Source organism: Drosophila guanche, unplaced genomic scaffold (genome assembly GCF_900245975.1).
Source record: "Drosophila guanche unplaced genomic scaffold, DGUA_6, whole genome shotgun sequence".
Taxonomy (NCBI): Eukaryota; Metazoa; Arthropoda; class Insecta; order Diptera; family Drosophilidae; genus Drosophila; species Drosophila guanche.
The window spans coordinates 4,298,575-4,318,089 of NW_022995753.1; the positions used below are offsets into that span (position 1 = coordinate 4,298,575).

A 19,515-nucleotide genomic window follows, 5' to 3' on the forward strand; every position below is an offset into this window, starting at 1 on the left:
CTCATACCACATTTTGTGATGTGGAGACGATTGTGTGTCAGTATGTAAAGCATCAAAGATCAGGGCCTCTAGCAAATGTTATAGTTATAGTTTTAATTATTATTATCTATTATATATATTGTAGTGTTCTCTTAGGATTCTAATATCTTATTATTTTGTGAAATTTTCAATGAATATTTTTATTTGGGTCTGTGTCAAACGTGGACCTGAAGATTCAGCTTTAGTTTTCTTTGGGTTTTCGTACTATTCGATATATATTTTTATTAGTTTTAGCCAACAAGCAAAAACAAATGCATCAAACCAACAAACAACAACACTGCCTTTTGTAACACACACAAAAAAAAACAACCAACAAAAATGCAACATTTTGTAAACACATTTTTAGGTTATTCCTCCTTTTTTTCAACTTAAATACGTATTTAAACATTACACGCTAAATTTAATGCGTTCTTTTTTTTTGTATTCTCTTGTAAACATCACAAATGCCGCAATCTTTATGGGAGATAAACGTCTCTCTGTATATTTCGTTTTTATTAGTTTTTCCATTTTTGTAAGCTTTGAATAAAGATTTTTTTTTAACCACAACTACAACAAGCAGCTGTGAGCTAAGTATGTGAATGGATTAATAAATTATAATTATTATACTCTATTATTATCATTACATGTATGAAAAATATTATTATCAATTTTTTTGGATTTATTATTTGATAGTATTTATTAATAAAGTTTTTTTGCAATGAACCTTTTTTGTTGAACTTTTTCGTTTATCGATCGCATCCGTCTCATAAATTCAAACACATCCAATCTCATCCGTCGATTTCTTACTTAATTTAACCCAAAATCCAAAGTCCTTTAACTCTTCATTTTGTAGTTGAATAATGCGCCTTAAAAGAATTTTAGGAAATTATCGTAAGGGAAATAAGCGAAATGCAAAACAAAAATACTAAAACCAAAAATAAAAATGAAACTTGAAAATTCGATTTCGATAAAAGAAAAATACTTTAGGAACACCAGAAGAAGGAAAGCAATATTAACAAAATTAAAGAAAAAAACAAAAATTTAAATCTAAACTTATAGTAATTTTTTCATAGGTGTGTGTGCAAGTAAATGTTGATAAAAATTAAAATTAAACAAAAAAAAAAAAACAAAACAAAACAAAACAAAAAACGAAACCCATAAGTGGCAGAATAACCATCGGACAAAATAAACAAAAAAAAAAACTTAAGGATAACAAAAATTGAATAGAAATACTTGAATTTTTTTGTGAATGTGCTGAGGCTGAGGATAGGATAGGAGGAGCAGAACAATTGATTTTAAGCCAAAAATTGGAGGGATTCAAGACTCTTATTTCGTATATACATACATATACATATATTACAAATTTACCATATATATATATACACACATAAATACGCACATATATACATGCAGACTATGTATATGATGTGGGATGCGAGCAAAGTGCAAGCGAGGGTTTTTTTTAAGGGCATTGACAACGTGCAGGAAAAATACGTGTAACAGCAAATTAAATTACAAAATCCAACAACGAAAAACTTTTGGCATTAACAATTAATGCATTTTTAAATAATGATATTTATTTATATATAAATAGAGTTAGGAGCCCTGCAGCGACGGCCACTGCAAAAGCGACAGCAACTGCGACAGCGACTAGGAGACGCAGGCTAAGCGCGAATGTCAGTTGAATGTCAGATAAGAGCATAAGAGAATCCAAATATTATACGATATATACCAGAATATATCTATATACAGATACATAAATGTACATGTGGTTTTCGGTGTCTATTACTTATATAAATAGATATATATACATTATATATACATACATCATATTATATATACATACATGACGTGCATATTTTGAAACAAAACAAAAACCCACAAAAAAACAGAAAATATAAATGTTGTTCATTTAACTAATACACGGAAACAACTCCAGCAACCCAACCAAATCTATATATACTCGTACGTATATAGTATATATTTCAACCAACGGTATTCCCCTCTCCCACACACCAATTCACACACACACACACACACACACACTCGCAAAGAAGAGGCACCCTATATCCAAGTGAGAGTCCACGATTTAAATTATTGTCCCATTCCGATCAAATTTCCGCTTCTCAAAGAAAAAAAACTTCCTCAAAGATCTTACCTGGAACTTATGTACCTTTTCTTTCGATTGCTTCTATGGCTGTTTCGATTATCGTTCGACTATTTTCGAATCGAATCGAAATGATAGCATTCTCGATTATTTATCATACTGTCAGGGGTGCCACTTAATCATTATGCAAATACATGGACATTTTAATGAAATAATACAAATTAAACGATAAATAAAAACTACGATTTCATGAAATTAAGACAATTTCGAGGTTTCACATGCAAAAACAAAACAAAACAAAAACTAACCAAAAGACATAAACAATATAATGATGTTCTATATTGTAGTAAAAATGATTTTAAGTCAACCAGTTCTGTTTTCAGTGTAATTTTGTTTCGACAACTCCATTATATTAATCGGAAAAGTATGAAAGGATAAATGGGGAAAGCCCAGAGTGGAAATTTTAACTTGTCTAAAACTCAAAAAATAAATTGTTAACAGAAACTAACTCATGTATGTAAATACATTCAATGGAAACCATCTCGAAAATAGCATTATATGTAACAAAAATATTTATATTGAAGCCGGATGGAAGTGGAGAAGAGCGAAACCCAAAAAGTAAGCATAATTAACATAAAATGTAGTACATGCAATATATTTTTCGGTGTTAGGCGTCTTTTTGAGATTTTTACAGAATACCAAACAAAAGTCCCTCAAAACAAAACAAAACGAAACTAAAAAAAACATAAATCTATAAAGTAAAATATTTCATTGTTGATGTTGTGAGCAAAAACCAATTAAGAAACCCCAAACAAAAATCAAAACAAAACCAAAACGAAATTAAACTAAAGCAAAGCAAAAGTAACTAAAAGTAAAATTTAATAAATGTAATTGTATTTACGTCTCTTACTCTCTCAAAAGTCTCTCTCACCTAAGCTCTAAACTTTAGCTGTCGTGTCTCTTCAAATATTGATAGAAGTTTACATAAGTCTAAGAAAGGAAGCGAGTCATTCGATTGAGATCGATGCAAGAAAGGGCAAGAGAAGAAGAATGTTTCAAACATTGTTTTTTTTTTTATACATAAAATACAAAATTTGGTGTCTACAAAATATACGAAACCTAAGGAAACTAAGCGAAAAAAAACAAAACACACTTTTAGAACAAATTCAAGTGGTTAAAGGCATAAAGCAAAAACTAGAGAGCAAAGCAGACACGCAGAAAGATGATGGTAATGGAAAATGGAGGATTAAAGTGGAATATTGGGAGGAGAAAGAATACTTAGCAATAATTCTGAAATGACCTCAATCAAATATTTTTTAAATTTTATATATTTTACTCGTGCGAAATGAAATGAAACCTAATGTGTAAATAAAACTTTAAAAAACATACAAAACAAAATAGCGAAAAAAGAAAAAAAAACACATTAAAATGTCTCTCGAACGAACGAAGTAAGAATGTGATATTTTTCTAAGGTGTACTACAAAACAAAAACAAAAACCAAAAACAAACAAAAAAACCAAGAAAACAAAACCAAAAAAAGACAAAAGACAAAAGACCCGAAGAAAAACGTAAAATCAAAATGGAAACAAATCTTAAACAAATATTTAACACTTTTACTGAAAACCAGAAATAGAGCAAGCCCACATAAAATAGAACAAAATGCAATAGAGACTGATTTTTTGACATCATCATCAGCAGCAGCAGCAGCAGCAGCAGCAGAGCAGCATCCGACATCACCATAAAATCATAAAGCAAGTCAAAAGAAATTTTCGAACAGAACTGTATAAAAAAAAGAGAGACACAATGCTGAAAAGCTTGAAGGATGGTGTGATTTCCCCAATTGGTGACCACGAATTGGTTATTTGTTTTCATCTTTTTTGGATTTTTGTCGATTAACACATTAGGGCGAGGGATTGAGAGAGGGATGGGCATTGGTAGAGAGTTAGAGTTCGTGTGAAGGGATCGGAATTAATGGAACCAATTTGGAACGCATTGCGTGGTTTAGATATAAACGAAAAACATGGGACTTTGAAGCAATGTTAGTTTAAGCCAGAAGCTGGAGAGTTACGTCCGGGGAACGAAGGAATGAGGATGAGAATTGAGGATGGAGAAATGGAGGAATGAGGTGCATTCGCAGAGAGTTGTAATTATTTTTGTGATAAAATCCGAAGCGCAATTTTTTTCTCCAACTGTATGGTAGGTAAGTGAGGGCCAGGGGCGGGTGCAGAAGTCTGTATATAGACAGGGCGGGGATGAGAGTGAGGAGAGTGAGGATAGTGAGGCTATAAGGGAATGGGAAGGGGATGGATAAGAGTATGTTTATGACGGTGCTACGAACAAAGACGTAATTGAAAATGTGATACAGTTTTTTCCTTAACCTATTTATTGAACGGAGCGTGGGAGGGAGCAGACAGAAGAGTGCAGAGAGGAGGGATATGAGATGCGGAAAAGGACACGGAGGCGGAAGCGGAAGCGGAAGGAGCTTAGCATTATGCTTTATAAGCTACAAGATTTCTATTCACCATTTTCACCATTTTATTATTGTTTACTGCAACGGAAATGGATATGAATTGAACATTGAAACAGAAAGGGAAAGGGAAAGCGATAGCGATAGACAAAGTGAAAGATTGGCAAGAATGTGGAATATGAGTTTTGCTTTTGGTTTTTCTACTTCATCGCTTCGGTTCGATTCGGTTCGGTTTAACCTTCCTTCGTTGAGTTCGCTGAAATAGCAACGCGGAGACACAAAACACACACCAAAACCATCACCACTACAGACGAAAAAACAACCACAAAAGCAGAGAACAGCAGGCCAGAGAACGATGAGAAAAATTGTAAAAAATTTACACTTTAGGAAAATCTCTAAATTTTAAGCTTTCGGTGTTTTTAAACCAAAATGAAAATGAATAAAAAACAGAAACGTAAAGAAAAACTTACAATAAACGATGGTAAGCAAAAAACTAAAAATTAAACCACAAAAAAATTAGCGAAAAAACACAAAAATCTATATATACATACATATATATATTTCGATATTTAAAATTTCACTCGGAAAGATAAGAAAAAAAAGCAAAGCAAACCATTAACAATTTTGAGCAAACTCTCGGTGTTTTAAAATTAAGAGCATGCAAAATGGAAAACTAAAACAAAAAAAAAGGAAACAACAAAATTAACACATTACACTAAACAACAAGTAACACCATTAACTTAACAACAACAAAACAAAAAAGATAAAACAAAATATGAATAAGTTAAGTAAAACAGACGTAAACCAAAAACAAAAACCTCTTTCACTTTCGTGTCTTTGACTTAAAACCAAAAATTAAAACAGAAAAAAAAACATAAAAAACAAAACAACAACAAATATTAAGCATATTTTTAAAATGTAATTTAGCACAACAGAAAATTAAAACAAAAAAAAAATACGAAAAAACACGGAAACCACAATTTTTAAACTACCAAAGTATTGATGTGTATTTGATAAACAAAATCAAAACAGAAAAATGATACATGAAATGAAACTAAGCAAAATTAAACGAATTATTTGTTTCTATGTACATCTCAAATATTTCGAATCTTTACGTTTTTCGGTTTCGAATCTTGCGTTGAGAACGAGAATGAATGGGAAAAGAAAACTTTTACAAAACTACGAAATGCAATGCCTGCCAAAGAATTAATGTTTTTTAATGCAAGAATGCAATTAGAAACAACAAATCAAACAAACAAAATTAAATTATATGCAAAACCAAAAGCAACAACAACAACAAAAGTTCAATAAAGCCGTTCCAATGATGAAACCAAAATGAAAACTAAGAACAAAAACAAGCAAGACAAACAAACAAAATCAAACTTGTTCGCAGAGTTTTTGCGTTTCCTTATACAAGACAAGACATTTACGAAAGAAGAGAAACAACAAAGCACGAGAACCACGAGAAACATTTTTTTTGCAAGAAACAGTGAAGAAAATAACAAAATGTGAAGAACCACTGTATGTATTTGTCGTGTAAAAGACCATTTATTTGTATCAAACTAATAAAATGAAGTGTTTATTGGTTTATTTTTTAAAATGAAAGAACACCACCATTTTTATGCATTACATTATAAAAAGAAGCCACAAACAAATAAAATAAATTACAAAACCAAAACGTTATTTTATTCTTGTAATAACTTTTAATACATTTTTGATGTCCCGCAACGAAACATATTGCAAAATCCACACATGAATATTCAGCAATGCTGGAGATGGGCCTTCAATTTGAAATTAAAGCTTTCCGCGCCTAAAAGCTTGAGCGACCGAAAGGTAAAAGCTCTTTGCAAAGCTCTTTCTATGGCTGACTTTCAGTAAAAGTATCGCACAAGAACATCGAAACCGACCGATTTTCGAACCAAAAACATGGGCGCTAACCCGATGTTACAGTTCAAAAAATGTCGCAGCATCAACGCGTGTGAATATGTACAATACTGTCTGCTACGCTGTTTCTGTTTGCTGGCATTTCTACTTGATTTTCGTTGAATCGAACACGGGAGCTTCCAAAGCTTTTCTTTCTTTTCGTTTTTTACATGAATTCAAATATTTTTTTGAGTTGAAAGAATCGCACAAAAACATCGATATTGCCCACCAAAACAACTGCCGGAGATTGAGAAAAAAAGCTTTGGACAGTCGATAGTCTCGATAGTTGGACTCGATAGTCAACATCCCCATCAAAAGGCGGTTCAGTCGCAAAAAAAAAATCAGCTCGTAAAGCCAAAAGAGCATTTCCGCATTTCCGCACAACACGAAATAGCAGTATTATTTTGACTTTTACTCATGTATTTTTTGAACGTGTATTTATACCTGTGAAATAAAGTGTGAGAGCATTTAAGACAGCCTATTAACAATCTGAGTATTCAGTGTGACAACATTTGCACACCTTGACTTGCCGCTCGCCTGTCGCCATCCCGAAGGTTCCGTTCCTTCAACGAGCAGAACACGAGCCAGCAGAGCAAGCAGTTCCCCTCGCACCCGCCCCCCACCAAACCGAGTGTACGCATAAATTTCAAATTTCAAAAGAGAACCAACAAACCAGAGGAGGCGTGACATAGGCAGAGGAATAGTCAAAGGAGAAAGGTCAAGAGAGGAGTAGCATCCAGCATGCAGAGGAGCTATGCGGATGCTTTGAGCGCCAAGGGATATCGCACCTTTGGCTTTGACACAGATGTTGAAATGGACATGGACATGGGCCACGGTCTGCTCAGACGCATCGAGAAGCGCAAAGGTGGTAAGTGTTGATGAGAGTGTGTGGTGTGCGGTGTGCGGTGTGTGGTGTGTGTGACTAGGTATCCATGTGTCTGTGTTTCTTTCACTCTTTGTGTGCATTGAATTTTGCGCTGCACTGTGTGTCTGTGCGAACCATAATTTACTGGTCATTGTCGCCGCAGCGGCAGAACAAAATATTTCAATGCTGACCTGCCCGAGACCGAGAGCAGTGGTATGAAGAGAGGCCAACACATACCGATTTTGCCAAGTAATCGCATAAGTGTCTGTGTGTGTGTGTGTCCGTTTTTCTGTGTTCATGTGTTTGTTGTGCACTGTGGGGGGGGGGTTTATGTTGGTATGGGTGTGTGCAATTACTGTAATCTGTTTGGAGCGGCGTGTCAGTAACTATGCATAAATTATCCTAGGGTATTATACTCGTACGCCAATCCCTGTTTGATCTCCACATGATAATGATGATGATGATGGCATTTCCCCCATATATTATCTCTCAATTTTTCACTGTATGCGGTATGCGGTGCCGTATGTTTATGGTTTTACTTTATTTCTAAAGAAAGGTTACGTACAACAAAACAAAAGCCAATATTCACATATCGAATTAGTAGATAATAGAAACTACATATTTGGTAGAAAAAAAAATTGCATTGGATGATGACATAGCCAATTTGTATATGACCAACATTTTACGACAATTGCAGTCGAAACCTTCTCCGCTTTCCGCTTTATTATTTTGGTGTTTTTTCTGTATTGGGTTTCTTGCGTTTTAGGCATATTAATTGTTAATTTAGCAAACAAGTCAATGGGGAAAAAGCCAACACGGACAGCACAAATAAGGCAAACACTCCCCACCCTGTAAACAGAAGCAAGCCATTTAGAAAATTGGATGTATGCACATACAAATGTATGTATGTACATATTGTAAGTATGTACATGCATCCAAGTCATGAGGGATTTTCATGCAAAGGGCTGTATGTAGTGTGTGTGTGACGACACCTTTTTGGCCAATTAAACGCTGTTTGCATTTAGTCAGCGTTGGCAGACCGGCTCCCAGCTCACGGGCAACCCGAATTTGAAACCCAAAACACCCAAACAACTTTATATTAATTGTGCAGTCCGGTACCGACGCCATGCTTTCAGGTAATCTTATCTAATGCATGGAACAACAAATGTATTGTTTGCTCAACTGAATTTATGGATGCTTGAAAGACACGTGGCCTCAAAATCAAAGAAAAAGCTCTCCTTGCCTGTAGACCTCCGAAAACAACTTCCTCTGCTGTTGACACTACTTTCAGAGAACTTCCCCAACTTTCCACCTTTTAAAAATGTCATTCTAGAGTCTAGAATCTAGGCAGATATATAGAGCCATGCCCGTCAATGTAACTGTTTTTACAGGATTTTTCTCGAATATACATAATTACAAGAGAAGATGGAGGACACAGAACATTTTTGATTCATTGAAAAATCAATGGCATACTCGCATCATAAATATATGTACACGATAGAGCAATCTACATATAATTATAATATCCATCAAGCCACTAAAAATAATAACGAATCCAAACTCTTTATTGGGTATAAACCTGAGTGCGGAATATTTATATTCCTATCTCTGCTGTGTTGTGTCGTCTCTGTTATCAGCCCTCTTGAATACTCCTTTGACATTCTTATCAATGGCCTATAAATAGCTGCACAATGAAGAACATCCAAATTCAAGTATTATTCATAATTGGTGCTCGCTATTCCGTGGGAACTGTCGGCGAAAGATGTTCTGCTCTATCTATTGTACGCTTAATCTACCATTTCTAGTATCTTCTTCGAGCTTATTGTACGAGTATTATGGTACAAGTACTAGTGAGGTCCCATCAGTCGCCCTGTCGTCTGACATGTGTCCAATATGCATGAGCAATGTGTGCCCCCGTGGTATCGGAAGGGGAGGTATGGGGCTAGGGGGGGCGGGGCTCGAAATGCTCATTAGAAGCAGCTGGCTTCTGTCTGTCGTAGGCATAGGTCAGTGTTTTCCAATTCGAAACAAACAAAGAGTGAGACACAAAAGTTCCCACACATTGGCCCGATTCACCCCGTCCCTAACAGAGGGCCTCTGACTTATTTATTTGTTGGTTTTATTCTGCCCGCTCTCTTCTTTGACTTTTCTCTTTGCCAACGGGCGGATCTCTTTATTGTTGTCTCTGCCGCTCTCCTCACTGCAGCAGTTATTCATGTGGAAACTACTCTCTTGTTATTATTATTATATTATATGTACAATAATTCATTTTGCGGTGGATAAAACCGACTCTGAAAAATCAGTATATTCCGCGGAGTCGAGACGAAAGGAAACAAATGCCGAGGTTCTCGTCGTCTTTGTTTTTGAGGGCGAGGCTAGAGAGTTATGCAAGCCCCCAAGCTGGCGGCAAGAGTTCTGACAGTTTTATATGAAAATCAATTGTAAATCGGAAAACGGGCAAAGTGCCCAGAGGGCACACAAAGTGGTAGAGGAGGAGGAGCAGTGGAGCCCGCGACGCAGCAATTAATAAGTTCGCAATTCGTTCAATAAACAAAACAGAATGAAACAAAAATAAAACAAAACAAAACACAGAGAACGCTGCCAAAAACATATAAGCACACAATCGAATAATAAATTAAAACGTATACGAGATAAGCGGACAGATATAGCTATATCTATAATGCTTCGCATATGCATATGTACAAATATTATTTACACTGTGTGTGTGAGCAGACTGTTTGCATATCGCACACTCGCCGACAAGTAAGGCAAACGAACTGCTCATAGGCTGCGATGACTTGCAGTTGTAATCCCTGCTCACCCCCAGCATTGTCGAGTTGAATAAACCGATTTACTTATGAAGCTATCATCCAAAATACATACATATCCAAGCTGTTAGCAGCGGAACGCTAAACCCTGGCCCTCCCATCTAGACCATTTAGCTGGTTATTGTCCCTAAACGTTGCTAAGTGCTGCCAACAACGAACAGGGCGAGCCCCTGCCTAGAGCAAAGGAAAATAACCAGAACTAGCAATCGAAGTGACATGTATATGTATGTATATTTTGTATATGTTTACACATAGAAGAGACAGAAAACCCATCTTTATATATGGGAGATACTCATCAGCGACCTTGAATATCAATCGATAGTATATTTAGATTGTGGAAGTTTCCTATCTTTTTCTTGAAAATCATTGATAGGAATCTACAAGTATGTACTTATGCACATAAATGTACAAGTATGTCCAAAAAATTATTTATAATTAGCTTAAATAAGCGATGGAGAGAGCTTTTCGTTTCCGTGTAGGTGGTGAGCGTAAAAGCTCTCTCCACTCACTCTCGCTATCTTTTCTCGAAGAACTAACTTTTTACCCAGTGTATAAACTTTGGATGAAAAGATCAATGTACATATGTATGAATGAATGTATGTGCCAGAGAGCGGTACAAACAAGTGGCCCAAGGCAGAGTCAGACAAAGGCCAGAAAGTTACAGTGGAAGCAAGCGACGGCGCGTTCATAGAAGATCTGTGAGAATTGCTTCGAATAGAATTTCGATCTAAGTTGTCTCGCGCTATTGCGCTACTGTCTCCTCCCACTTGGCAGATGCCAACGGCGACTAACAAGGTGCAGACGTCGTCAACGTGTCCCCAGCGAAAGTGCAAATCAGTTTGTAAAATTCCAAGGACGGGGCACTGCTGAGACACCTGTCAAACACAAATTACGAGCTGGGAAAGCAACCAAAATTCAAAACGGAAAATTACAATTCAAGTTTTCGCTAATCAAAAAAGCTAAAGGAATCGGTGCATTCCTTGGTGGAAAGTGCGCAGCAGCCTTTTTAAACTTTGCACGGGACCGGAGAATCTTACATTGGTGTTAGTGTGCGAATTGCTGGTGCGGTTTAGCCTGCAGCCAACAGCTGTGGGTGCGTGCATCGCGCGCCGATCCGCAGTCAGCGCTGCTCAAGATGTCGTACCGTGGAGTACTTAGCACATCGTCCTCCTCTTCGGCGAGCACCAGTCAGGACACCGATGGCTTCGATGACTCGCTTTTAATCCATCCCCAGGAGACATCCGCCCAGCCGCATCTGCATCGGCAGTTGAGCACGGGCGCCAACAAGCAGCCGACGGCCATTGGCACGGCCCACGGTGGTCGACCGACTCATTATTGTGGCTGTAAGTGAAATTTCCACATTTCGTATCTCACTCTGTAGTCGGCCACCCACCTCCCCTCTATTACTCTTCTCCTTCGCATATCTCTTTCATTACGCTCTTTTGAATTTAGCACTCTCTCTGTCTCTGTCTGTGCAGGCAGAAAGAAAGACAGAAAGCTAAACGGCACCTGCTCACTCTTGCACGCAGTTATACGGTAACACTGTGCTGCACCAGAGAGAAACAAAAAAGCTCTGGCGCCCTCTCTCTATGCAGTTCACACTTAACTTGCTCACTGAACACTGTGCTACACAGGAAAAAGTAAACAAAAACCGTCCTACTTTCCCTCTCTGTTCCACGGCGGCCTTCACCTTAACTCAAAGGTAAACCACACCGATCAGTGTACCGCAAAACAGATTGTCGTTTAGTCTCTCTCTTCACTCATCATTTCTCTTCACTTAATCTCCTATCCGGTCCGGTCGTCGCTTTTCGCTGTCTTGTGCGCCGTTGCGCAGCGCTGTGCGGGTTGACTTCGCATCCATTAACCTACATAAATATGTACATACTTGTATATTCGTATATGCTTAGGGTAGTGTATTGGCTTCCACTTAATCGCTTGAATCGCACCGAGCTTTGCTTTGCGTCAAATTAAATATATGTATTATACATTTTTTTACGGCTTATACATAATTTCTTTCTTAGATATCGCTTTTGAGTGTCCCTCTATTTACGTATGGATGAACTGTTTCTGAAATTCTTTGTATTTCTTAGCTTTGTTTCTTTTCTTTACCATCTCCACGGTCGCTGTCGCTGTCGCTGTCACTTGTCACTGTCCGTTCTGCTTTTACCTGCTTTTGCTCTTCGCACTTTTCATGGTTTTGGAACTCTAGTCATATGATACCCTTACTTATGCGTGCCATAACTTAGACCAGATATTTTCAATGTATTTTTTAATAATAAGACGCACTTTCCATGCAGTTACCTTAAAGTTCATTAAAATATGTAGATATGTACATATGTACATAGCTTATTGACGATGTCTTCTTCGAATCTGTGAGGGTATTAAAAGCTTCGTCACACGAAGTTTGAAGAAATTTCTTGTTTTGTTTGCCAATTCGTAATTGTGCATCGCAACGAGGGGTGGGGAGCGACGGGGCAGGGTTGATGCCTGCCTGACCGCTGTCGATCGATGATGATGTTGTTCGAGTCTCCCGCTGGAAATCTGAAATCTTTGCTGCTCATTGAGGCGACAACTCTCGCTCAAGTTACAAGCTCCTAAACGTTTTCAATCGCACTTTGAATGAACTTCAATCGCATGGACAGTGCCCATCGCCTGCGGGTGGATGTTCGTCTCTTTGGGGGCAATGTCATGGGTTACGGGACTGTCATGGACACAGACACGCCCACCTGCACAACGCCTCTTTGTAGGTGCCACAGTTAACACTAGTCATATGTCTCATCCATCGGATAATCCATTTAATTTTGTTGTCTGCCCTCTCCCCTTGCAGGTGATCTGACCGACTCGCCAGTGGAAGAAAAGGCCGTGGTTGTCGATGCTGCTGACGTTGAACTGACCAACGAGATCTCGGCTCCATATGAAGTGCCACAGTTTCCCATTGAACAGATCGAGAAGAAGCTGCAGGTGCAACGTCAGCTCAATGAGAAGTGAGTATCCAGTAACGTTTAGAGAGAGAAAGCTCTCACAGGGCGAACAACAAACCCCAAAAGCGTCATGCACAGGCAATTTATGTTGTTTCAAATTGAGAATTGTTTCTGACTGTCTGCTCTGATCTACAAGTTTATGATTGCTGGCTCATGGATTCGCGCTCGTTGTACATCTCTTGAGTCCACGTTCTCTGAGATTAGGCATTGATCTCGTGATTAGACCTTATCAATCCTATTTATAGATGGAATGTTTTTTGCCACTCGGTCGGCCAGTTTCGTTTCCCTTTAGCTGGGGATCAGGTCTGCTAAGTGTGACGGTATTCTCGCAGCTCGGAAAATTCCTTTTGCACCATCAATAGCGTCGTAATGAAGCCGCAGCAACATCGATGTGCACGCGTTGCAATTATCAGGTGCACCAGTGTTTTGTGAGTGGTGGCGGTGGCGGGGTCGGATGGGCGTGTGGCTAATCCCAGACTGTGTCTGGGAATGGAAATGGAAATGGGGACGGAGACGGAGACGGGGCTCGCAGGTGCCCAAAGCGTAGACGACGCTGAACACGTTTTGATTTGAATAGAAGTGCATTAGGCAGCGACAGCGACAGCGACAACCAACGGCCAACGGCCACGACCTCAGGGTAGCCGTAGCCACCATCGGCACGGCTTATGCCATAACGAACCACCACCAACCATCACCACCGGACAGCCAGACAGTCAGACAGCCAACGAGCCAACGAACAGGGCAGACGGGGGCCTGGGCTGCTACCAATTTGGGTTTCAGTTTTTGGATGCCGTCACTTTCAGTACAACTTGTGCATCCATATGACTTGGACAGAACGCGTCTACGCTCGAATCCAATCAAGAGAGAGAAGCGCGTAACGCGCGGCTAACTCGCCCAAGAAATTGTCCAACCTGCGACGGACGACCTACGGCTGACATTGAGCACTCGTTAGACCTGATAGCATTACCCCCAGTCAGTCAGTCAGTCAGTCAGTCAGCAAGCCTTCTTCCTGCCATGCCCTGCCCTGGCACTCCACTTCACTTACTCCAACGAAAACACTAAAAACTTATCGTTGTTGTTCGTGTGGCACGCCAGGCGCCAAAAATTATTGCACAGAAACACCAAAGCTAAAAGGAGGCAACAAGGAAAAACTTACCAACTTGCACTGGCACGGGAACTGGAACTGGTGGCACTTGAAGTATTTTGTTAAAAGCGAATCCTGCCAAAGTTGCGCACGCCAAGAGAACCAGGCCACAGCGGCGCAGGCGGGGGGAATGATGTTCCCAAAGAAACTAAAGAAAGTTTCCCCTCGAAATGAATCTTGAAACTTAAAGGTGACAGGAAGAAAATGAAACATTTGGCGCTATCATAATCGCAGGACAATCGACTGAATTAATTTTTATTCTGACCTCCATTGAGGCGCACGCAATTGGCGTGGAATTTTAGAAGGGGAATAGGAACAGGATAGGTTAGAGTGCGTGCAAAGCGCCAAGAGAGCTCTCTTCACAAATCAATTGGTCAATCGATCATATCTGAGTAGGGAACCGGCAGCGAAATCCTCCGACCGTCTGTCTGCCATTGTTCGTTGGTCTCCACAGGTTGCAGGATGTCGTTCGCGGATGATAGCTACAGCTTTGGTCGCTGCTACGAGTACCAGCCCGAAGATGAGAAATGGTCAGCGGAACGGGGAAAAAATAATAATCTTAAATGATAAAAACAAACATATTTGAATATCTCTTTGCAGGCAAGGTGGATCACGTCCGCCGGTGGTGCCTCCGGTGCAGGTCATACAGGGTGGATCGATAAGCAGCAACGAGGGCAACGACTCCAACGCGGACTCGATCAAGAACGATGCGGACATTAATTTTCAGCGTGTGTCCATTTCGGGGGAGGATACCAGCGGTGTGCCGCTGGAGGATCTGGAGCGGGCCTCCACACTGCTGATCGAGGCACTGCGACTGCGCAGCCACTACATGACCATGTCCGATCAGTCCTTCCCCTCGACAACGGCACGCTTCCTCAAGACGGTGCGCCTCAAGGATCGCATCGATAATGTGCCCGTGAAGGCGGTGTCGGGTAAGTCGAGAGCTCTCAATTATCTCCACCAGAAGGAGGTTCCAGGTCTTCCGTCTTTCACCTTTGTACAGAGAGAGGCACCAGCGCAGAAAGTGTTTACATATTGTATAAATATCTATCGAGCATAAGAAAATACTCGTTGTACTAGCTACTCGCATTATTTCAGTGTTGTGATGCACCCACAATCCATCAAGCAACCAATCAATCAATCAGTCTGCCAGTTCCTGTATAATACAAGCTCATGATGTTGTATGTTTTGTTTCGACTGTACTGTATAGTAAACGATGGGGCTGCTGCTCAGCTGCTCCCTTGCTGCCATTTCCTTATCGCCTGCTAGCATTAGTGTCAACCTCAACTTCAGCCTCAGCCGCTGCTCCCCTGTCTTGCGTGTGTTTTGTCCTCCACTTCAGTTAGAAAGTTTATTTCCCCCTAGCCCCCGCCCTAGCGCATATTCGTACATGTTTTGGATGCCTCTTTAGCGTTGATTTCTTTTCATTTCTTTCGTATCGACTATTTATTTCTCTCTCTATATATTTTTCATTATTTCTTATAGACATCATACGCAAAATGAGTGTAACGAGCAGACCAGGTAATGCGTGCGCACCGCCACCCTACCCCACACCCTTCCCGCATATGCGTTTCCACTCGTTCACATAACAAACGTTACCCGTTACCCTTTACCGTTACTCTTTATGTTTCTCTTTAGTTGCTTTGCTCCTACTCGCTTTGTTACTTTGTTCTCGCTTTCGTAATGCCAAACAGCAAACCTAACTGTTACCTGTGCTCCAGCTACAGCCACAGCCCAAAGCAAAGACACCTTGCCTCGCAGCAGTGAGCTTTAAGTCAGCCAAGTACATCCCACACACACTTCACACACATGGCCGCAATCCCTCCCATCAAATGATGATTTGCTCTTTGCTACGCTTACCGCCAGCCACCAGATTTTGTTGACACTCAATACTGATGTGTCTACGTGGGTGGAACAAAGGCTTTCACATTATTTTAATAATCTTCTGCGACACAGAGTAATAGCAAAGCTTTCTTTTGCACACACCCACACACTCTCACACGTTGCTCTGTATTCTCGCTCGCTCGCTCGCTCCACTCTCAGTTTATTGACTCTGCGCCGACGCATCGAAAGCCTTGTACAAAAAGGAAAGACCACCAAATACACCACCGCTCAACGTTGATCACTTTCGTAGTCTCCTAGATACTAGATACTACAAATATACTTACACATCATACAGAATCCGCACGTATTCGTTAGTGTGTGTCTGTAGATCGTAGTCTTAACTAATATACCGCCTGCCAATGCCCAATGAATGAACGTCTCTGCAACTAATTGAAACTCTATTTTCAAATGGGAAAACCACACACACACAACACTCAATCAGATCTTCATGTGAAGGCATCCCATCCCAAGGTATCGAATCCGTGGAACGTGGAGTTCCCGCCGGACGAGACCTACGTGATCAAGCCTCTCAATGGCGTCTTTCATGTCTATGAGGACGAGGTAAGCAAACAACTTCCGTTTGCAACTGTTCCTAAACCTTGAACCTTGTCTACGTTTTCAGGAGCAGACGAAGGAGCTCAAGTTTCTGTATCCGGACATGAGCCAGTTCGTCAACGATATGCAGGTCATGTGCAATATGATTGCCGATGGGCCACTGTGAGTACTGCCACGGCCACTGCTTACTGATTATTGCCATAATTGATTATTATATCCATTGAATGTTCGTTTCGCTTGATAGGAAATCATTTTGCTATCGCCGACTTTGCTACTTGTCATCCAAGTACCAGATGCATGTGCTGCTGAACGAACTGCGCGAGCTTGCCGCCCAGAAGGCGGTGCCCCATCGGGACTTTTACAATACGAGGAAGGTGGATACCCACATACATGCCGCCTCCTGCATGAACCAGAAGCATCTGCTGCGGTTCATCAAGAAGACGCTGAAGAACAGTGCCAATGAGGTGGTCACCTGCACCAATGGCCAGCCCATGACGCTCGCCCAGGTCTTCCAATCAATGAATCTGACCACATACGATCTAACTGTCGATATGCTGGACGTCCATGCCGATCGCAATACGTTCCATCGCTTCGACAAGTTCAATTCAAAGTACAATCCCATTGGCGAGTCACGCCTGAGGGAGGTGTTCCTGAAAACTGATAACTTCCTGAATGGCAAATACTTTGCACAAATTATAAAGGTAAATGCATATATTGGTGCTTGCCATGCATATTTATTATTTATTAATTGTTCCTTTTTCCGCTTAGGAAGTGGCATTCGATCTGGAAGAGTCCAAGTATCAAAATGCCGAGCTACGTCTCTCGATCTATGGCAAGTCGCCGGATGAGTGGAACAAGCTGGCCAAGTGGGCCATCGACAATGATGTTTACAGCTCGAACATACGCTGGCTGATCCAGATACCACGACTGTTTGACATCTTCAAGTCGAACAAAATGATGAAGTCATTCCAGGAGATATTGAACAACATATTCCTGCCCCTCTTCCAGGCCACAAATAAGCCCAGCGAGCATCCCGACTTGCATCGCTTCCTTCAGTATGTGATTGGCTTTGACTCCGTCGACGACGAGTCCAAGCCCGAGAATCCACTCTTCGACAACGATGTGCCCCGGCCCGAGGAATGGACCTACGAGGAGAATCCTCCCTATGCCTACTATATCTACTATATGTATGCCAACATGACGGTGCTGAATAAGTTTAGGCAGTGAGTAGAAAGACCGAGGGAGAGAGAGTCCAGGGAGTTCATTCGATTGTTAAATGTTAAATGTTAAATTTTCTGTATCTTTCAGAACACGCGGCATGAACACGTTTGTGCTGCGGCCCCATTGCGGTGAGGCTGGACCTGTTCAGCATTTGGTGTGCGGCTTTCTCATGGCCGAGAACATCTCCCACGGCCTGCTGCTGCGCAAGGTCCCTGTCCTGCAGTATCTCTACTATCTGACACAGATTGGGATAGCCATGTCGCCGCTGTCGAACAATTCGCTGTTCCTCAATTACCATCGGAATCCGTTGCCGGAATACTTGGCCCGCGGCCTGATCATCTCACTCTCGACAGACGATCCCTTGCAGTTTCACTTCACCAAGGTGGGTGACAGGTGACAATGCCGCATCGAATCGCCTCTAAACCTTTTCTCAACCATTAGGAACCCCTCATGGAGGAGTACAGCATTGCGGCTCAGGTGTGGAAGCTCAGCTCCTGTGACATGTGCGAGCTGGCCAGAAACAGTGTCATGATGAGCGGATTTACCCATAATGTGAGTGCTGCGCTCTAAGGGATCTCTCTCAATTCAATCCGAAAACTCTTTTAACTTTCAGACCAAGCAACAATGGCTGGGACCGCACTACTACGAGGATGGCATTATGGGCAACGATATAACCCGCACCAATGTGCCCGAAATACGTGTCGCCTATCGCTACGAGACCCTGCTGGATGAGCTCTCGAATATATTCAAAGTGAACCAGACCTGCGGATCCGTCCATGAGCATTCGTAGGTCGTGTGCACTCAACCACAACAGCCTGCTCCTATATACCACACATACAGATCTACATAGAATATATTTAACAAATATATTTCATAACATTAATAACAATATATTTCAATTCTGTACTAACCAAATTGTAAGCGCGGCAGACCAAAATTTCAAACTATACAAAATATACCCATACTGGCTAATATATTTATAGCTAATCAATTCAAACTACATGAGCATTGATCGATAATATTGTTTTCTTATTACTTAGAAATTGCGGTAGTACCATAAGGAACGGTTCTCAACGATTGTCCCCTATGAAAGGATATCAAAACAATTCGAATTGGCAAAAATTAGGAAGTTCATATTTGCGCCTATATTCGAACTATGTGGCAGCTCTCTCAAGGTAGCTTGTGATCAAAAAGGAATCCTGAGTCATTTGATATGGTGATTGGTTCGATCCAGAACATGGTAGTCTAAAAAATAGGAGACAAAATGTGGAACACGGCTGTGAAAGGTCATAAGGTTGAATGAAGAGATATTTCGCTTTTGTGTAAAATTAAATTTAATTATAATAAAGTCATCAGGCGGCGATGTAGTTTGACATCATCAGGTGTGGCTTCTAAAAATAAAAGAAAATACATAAAATCAAAGAAACCGGTGATTGGTTAGACGGTCATGATGATTTTTTTCATCAATATCCGGTGTTCCTTAGCAATAGAAAGGAGTAACAACAATATATAAGCCGGAGTC

The 19,515-nt window shown here is 40.5% G+C and overlaps 2 protein-coding genes across 12 annotated transcripts in view; both read left to right on the top strand.

Annotated features, from left to right (window-relative positions):
- Positions 1 to 19,515, top strand: part of LOC117588272 (LIM domain-containing protein jub) — a 144,318-nt gene that overhangs the window by 121,381 nt on the left and 3,422 nt on the right. The window lies entirely within an intron of this gene.
- Positions 6,856 to 18,969, top strand: LOC117588274 (AMP deaminase 2). 8 transcript variants are annotated; one of them, XM_034279438.1, is made up of 11 exons: positions 6,856 to 7,383; positions 13,036 to 13,192; positions 14,934 to 15,265; positions 15,819 to 15,854; positions 16,660 to 16,778; positions 16,840 to 16,934; positions 17,017 to 17,473; positions 17,541 to 17,995; positions 18,081 to 18,375; positions 18,435 to 18,545; positions 18,607 to 18,969. In XM_034279438.1, the coding sequence occupies exons 1-11, from the start codon at positions 7,257 to 7,259 to the stop codon at positions 18,781 to 18,783; spliced, it is 2,361 nt and encodes a 786-aa protein (XP_034135329.1). In that variant the 5' UTR covers positions 6,856 to 7,256; the 3' UTR covers positions 18,784 to 18,969. The 8 variants fall into 8 exon arrangements, with proteins under 8 accessions (XP_034135329.1, XP_034135331.1, XP_034135327.1 ...); XM_034279436.1 differs by lacking the exon at positions 6,856 to 7,383 and adding an exon at positions 10,973 to 11,551; XM_034279439.1 differs by lacking the exon at positions 6,856 to 7,383 and adding an exon at positions 12,786 to 12,951.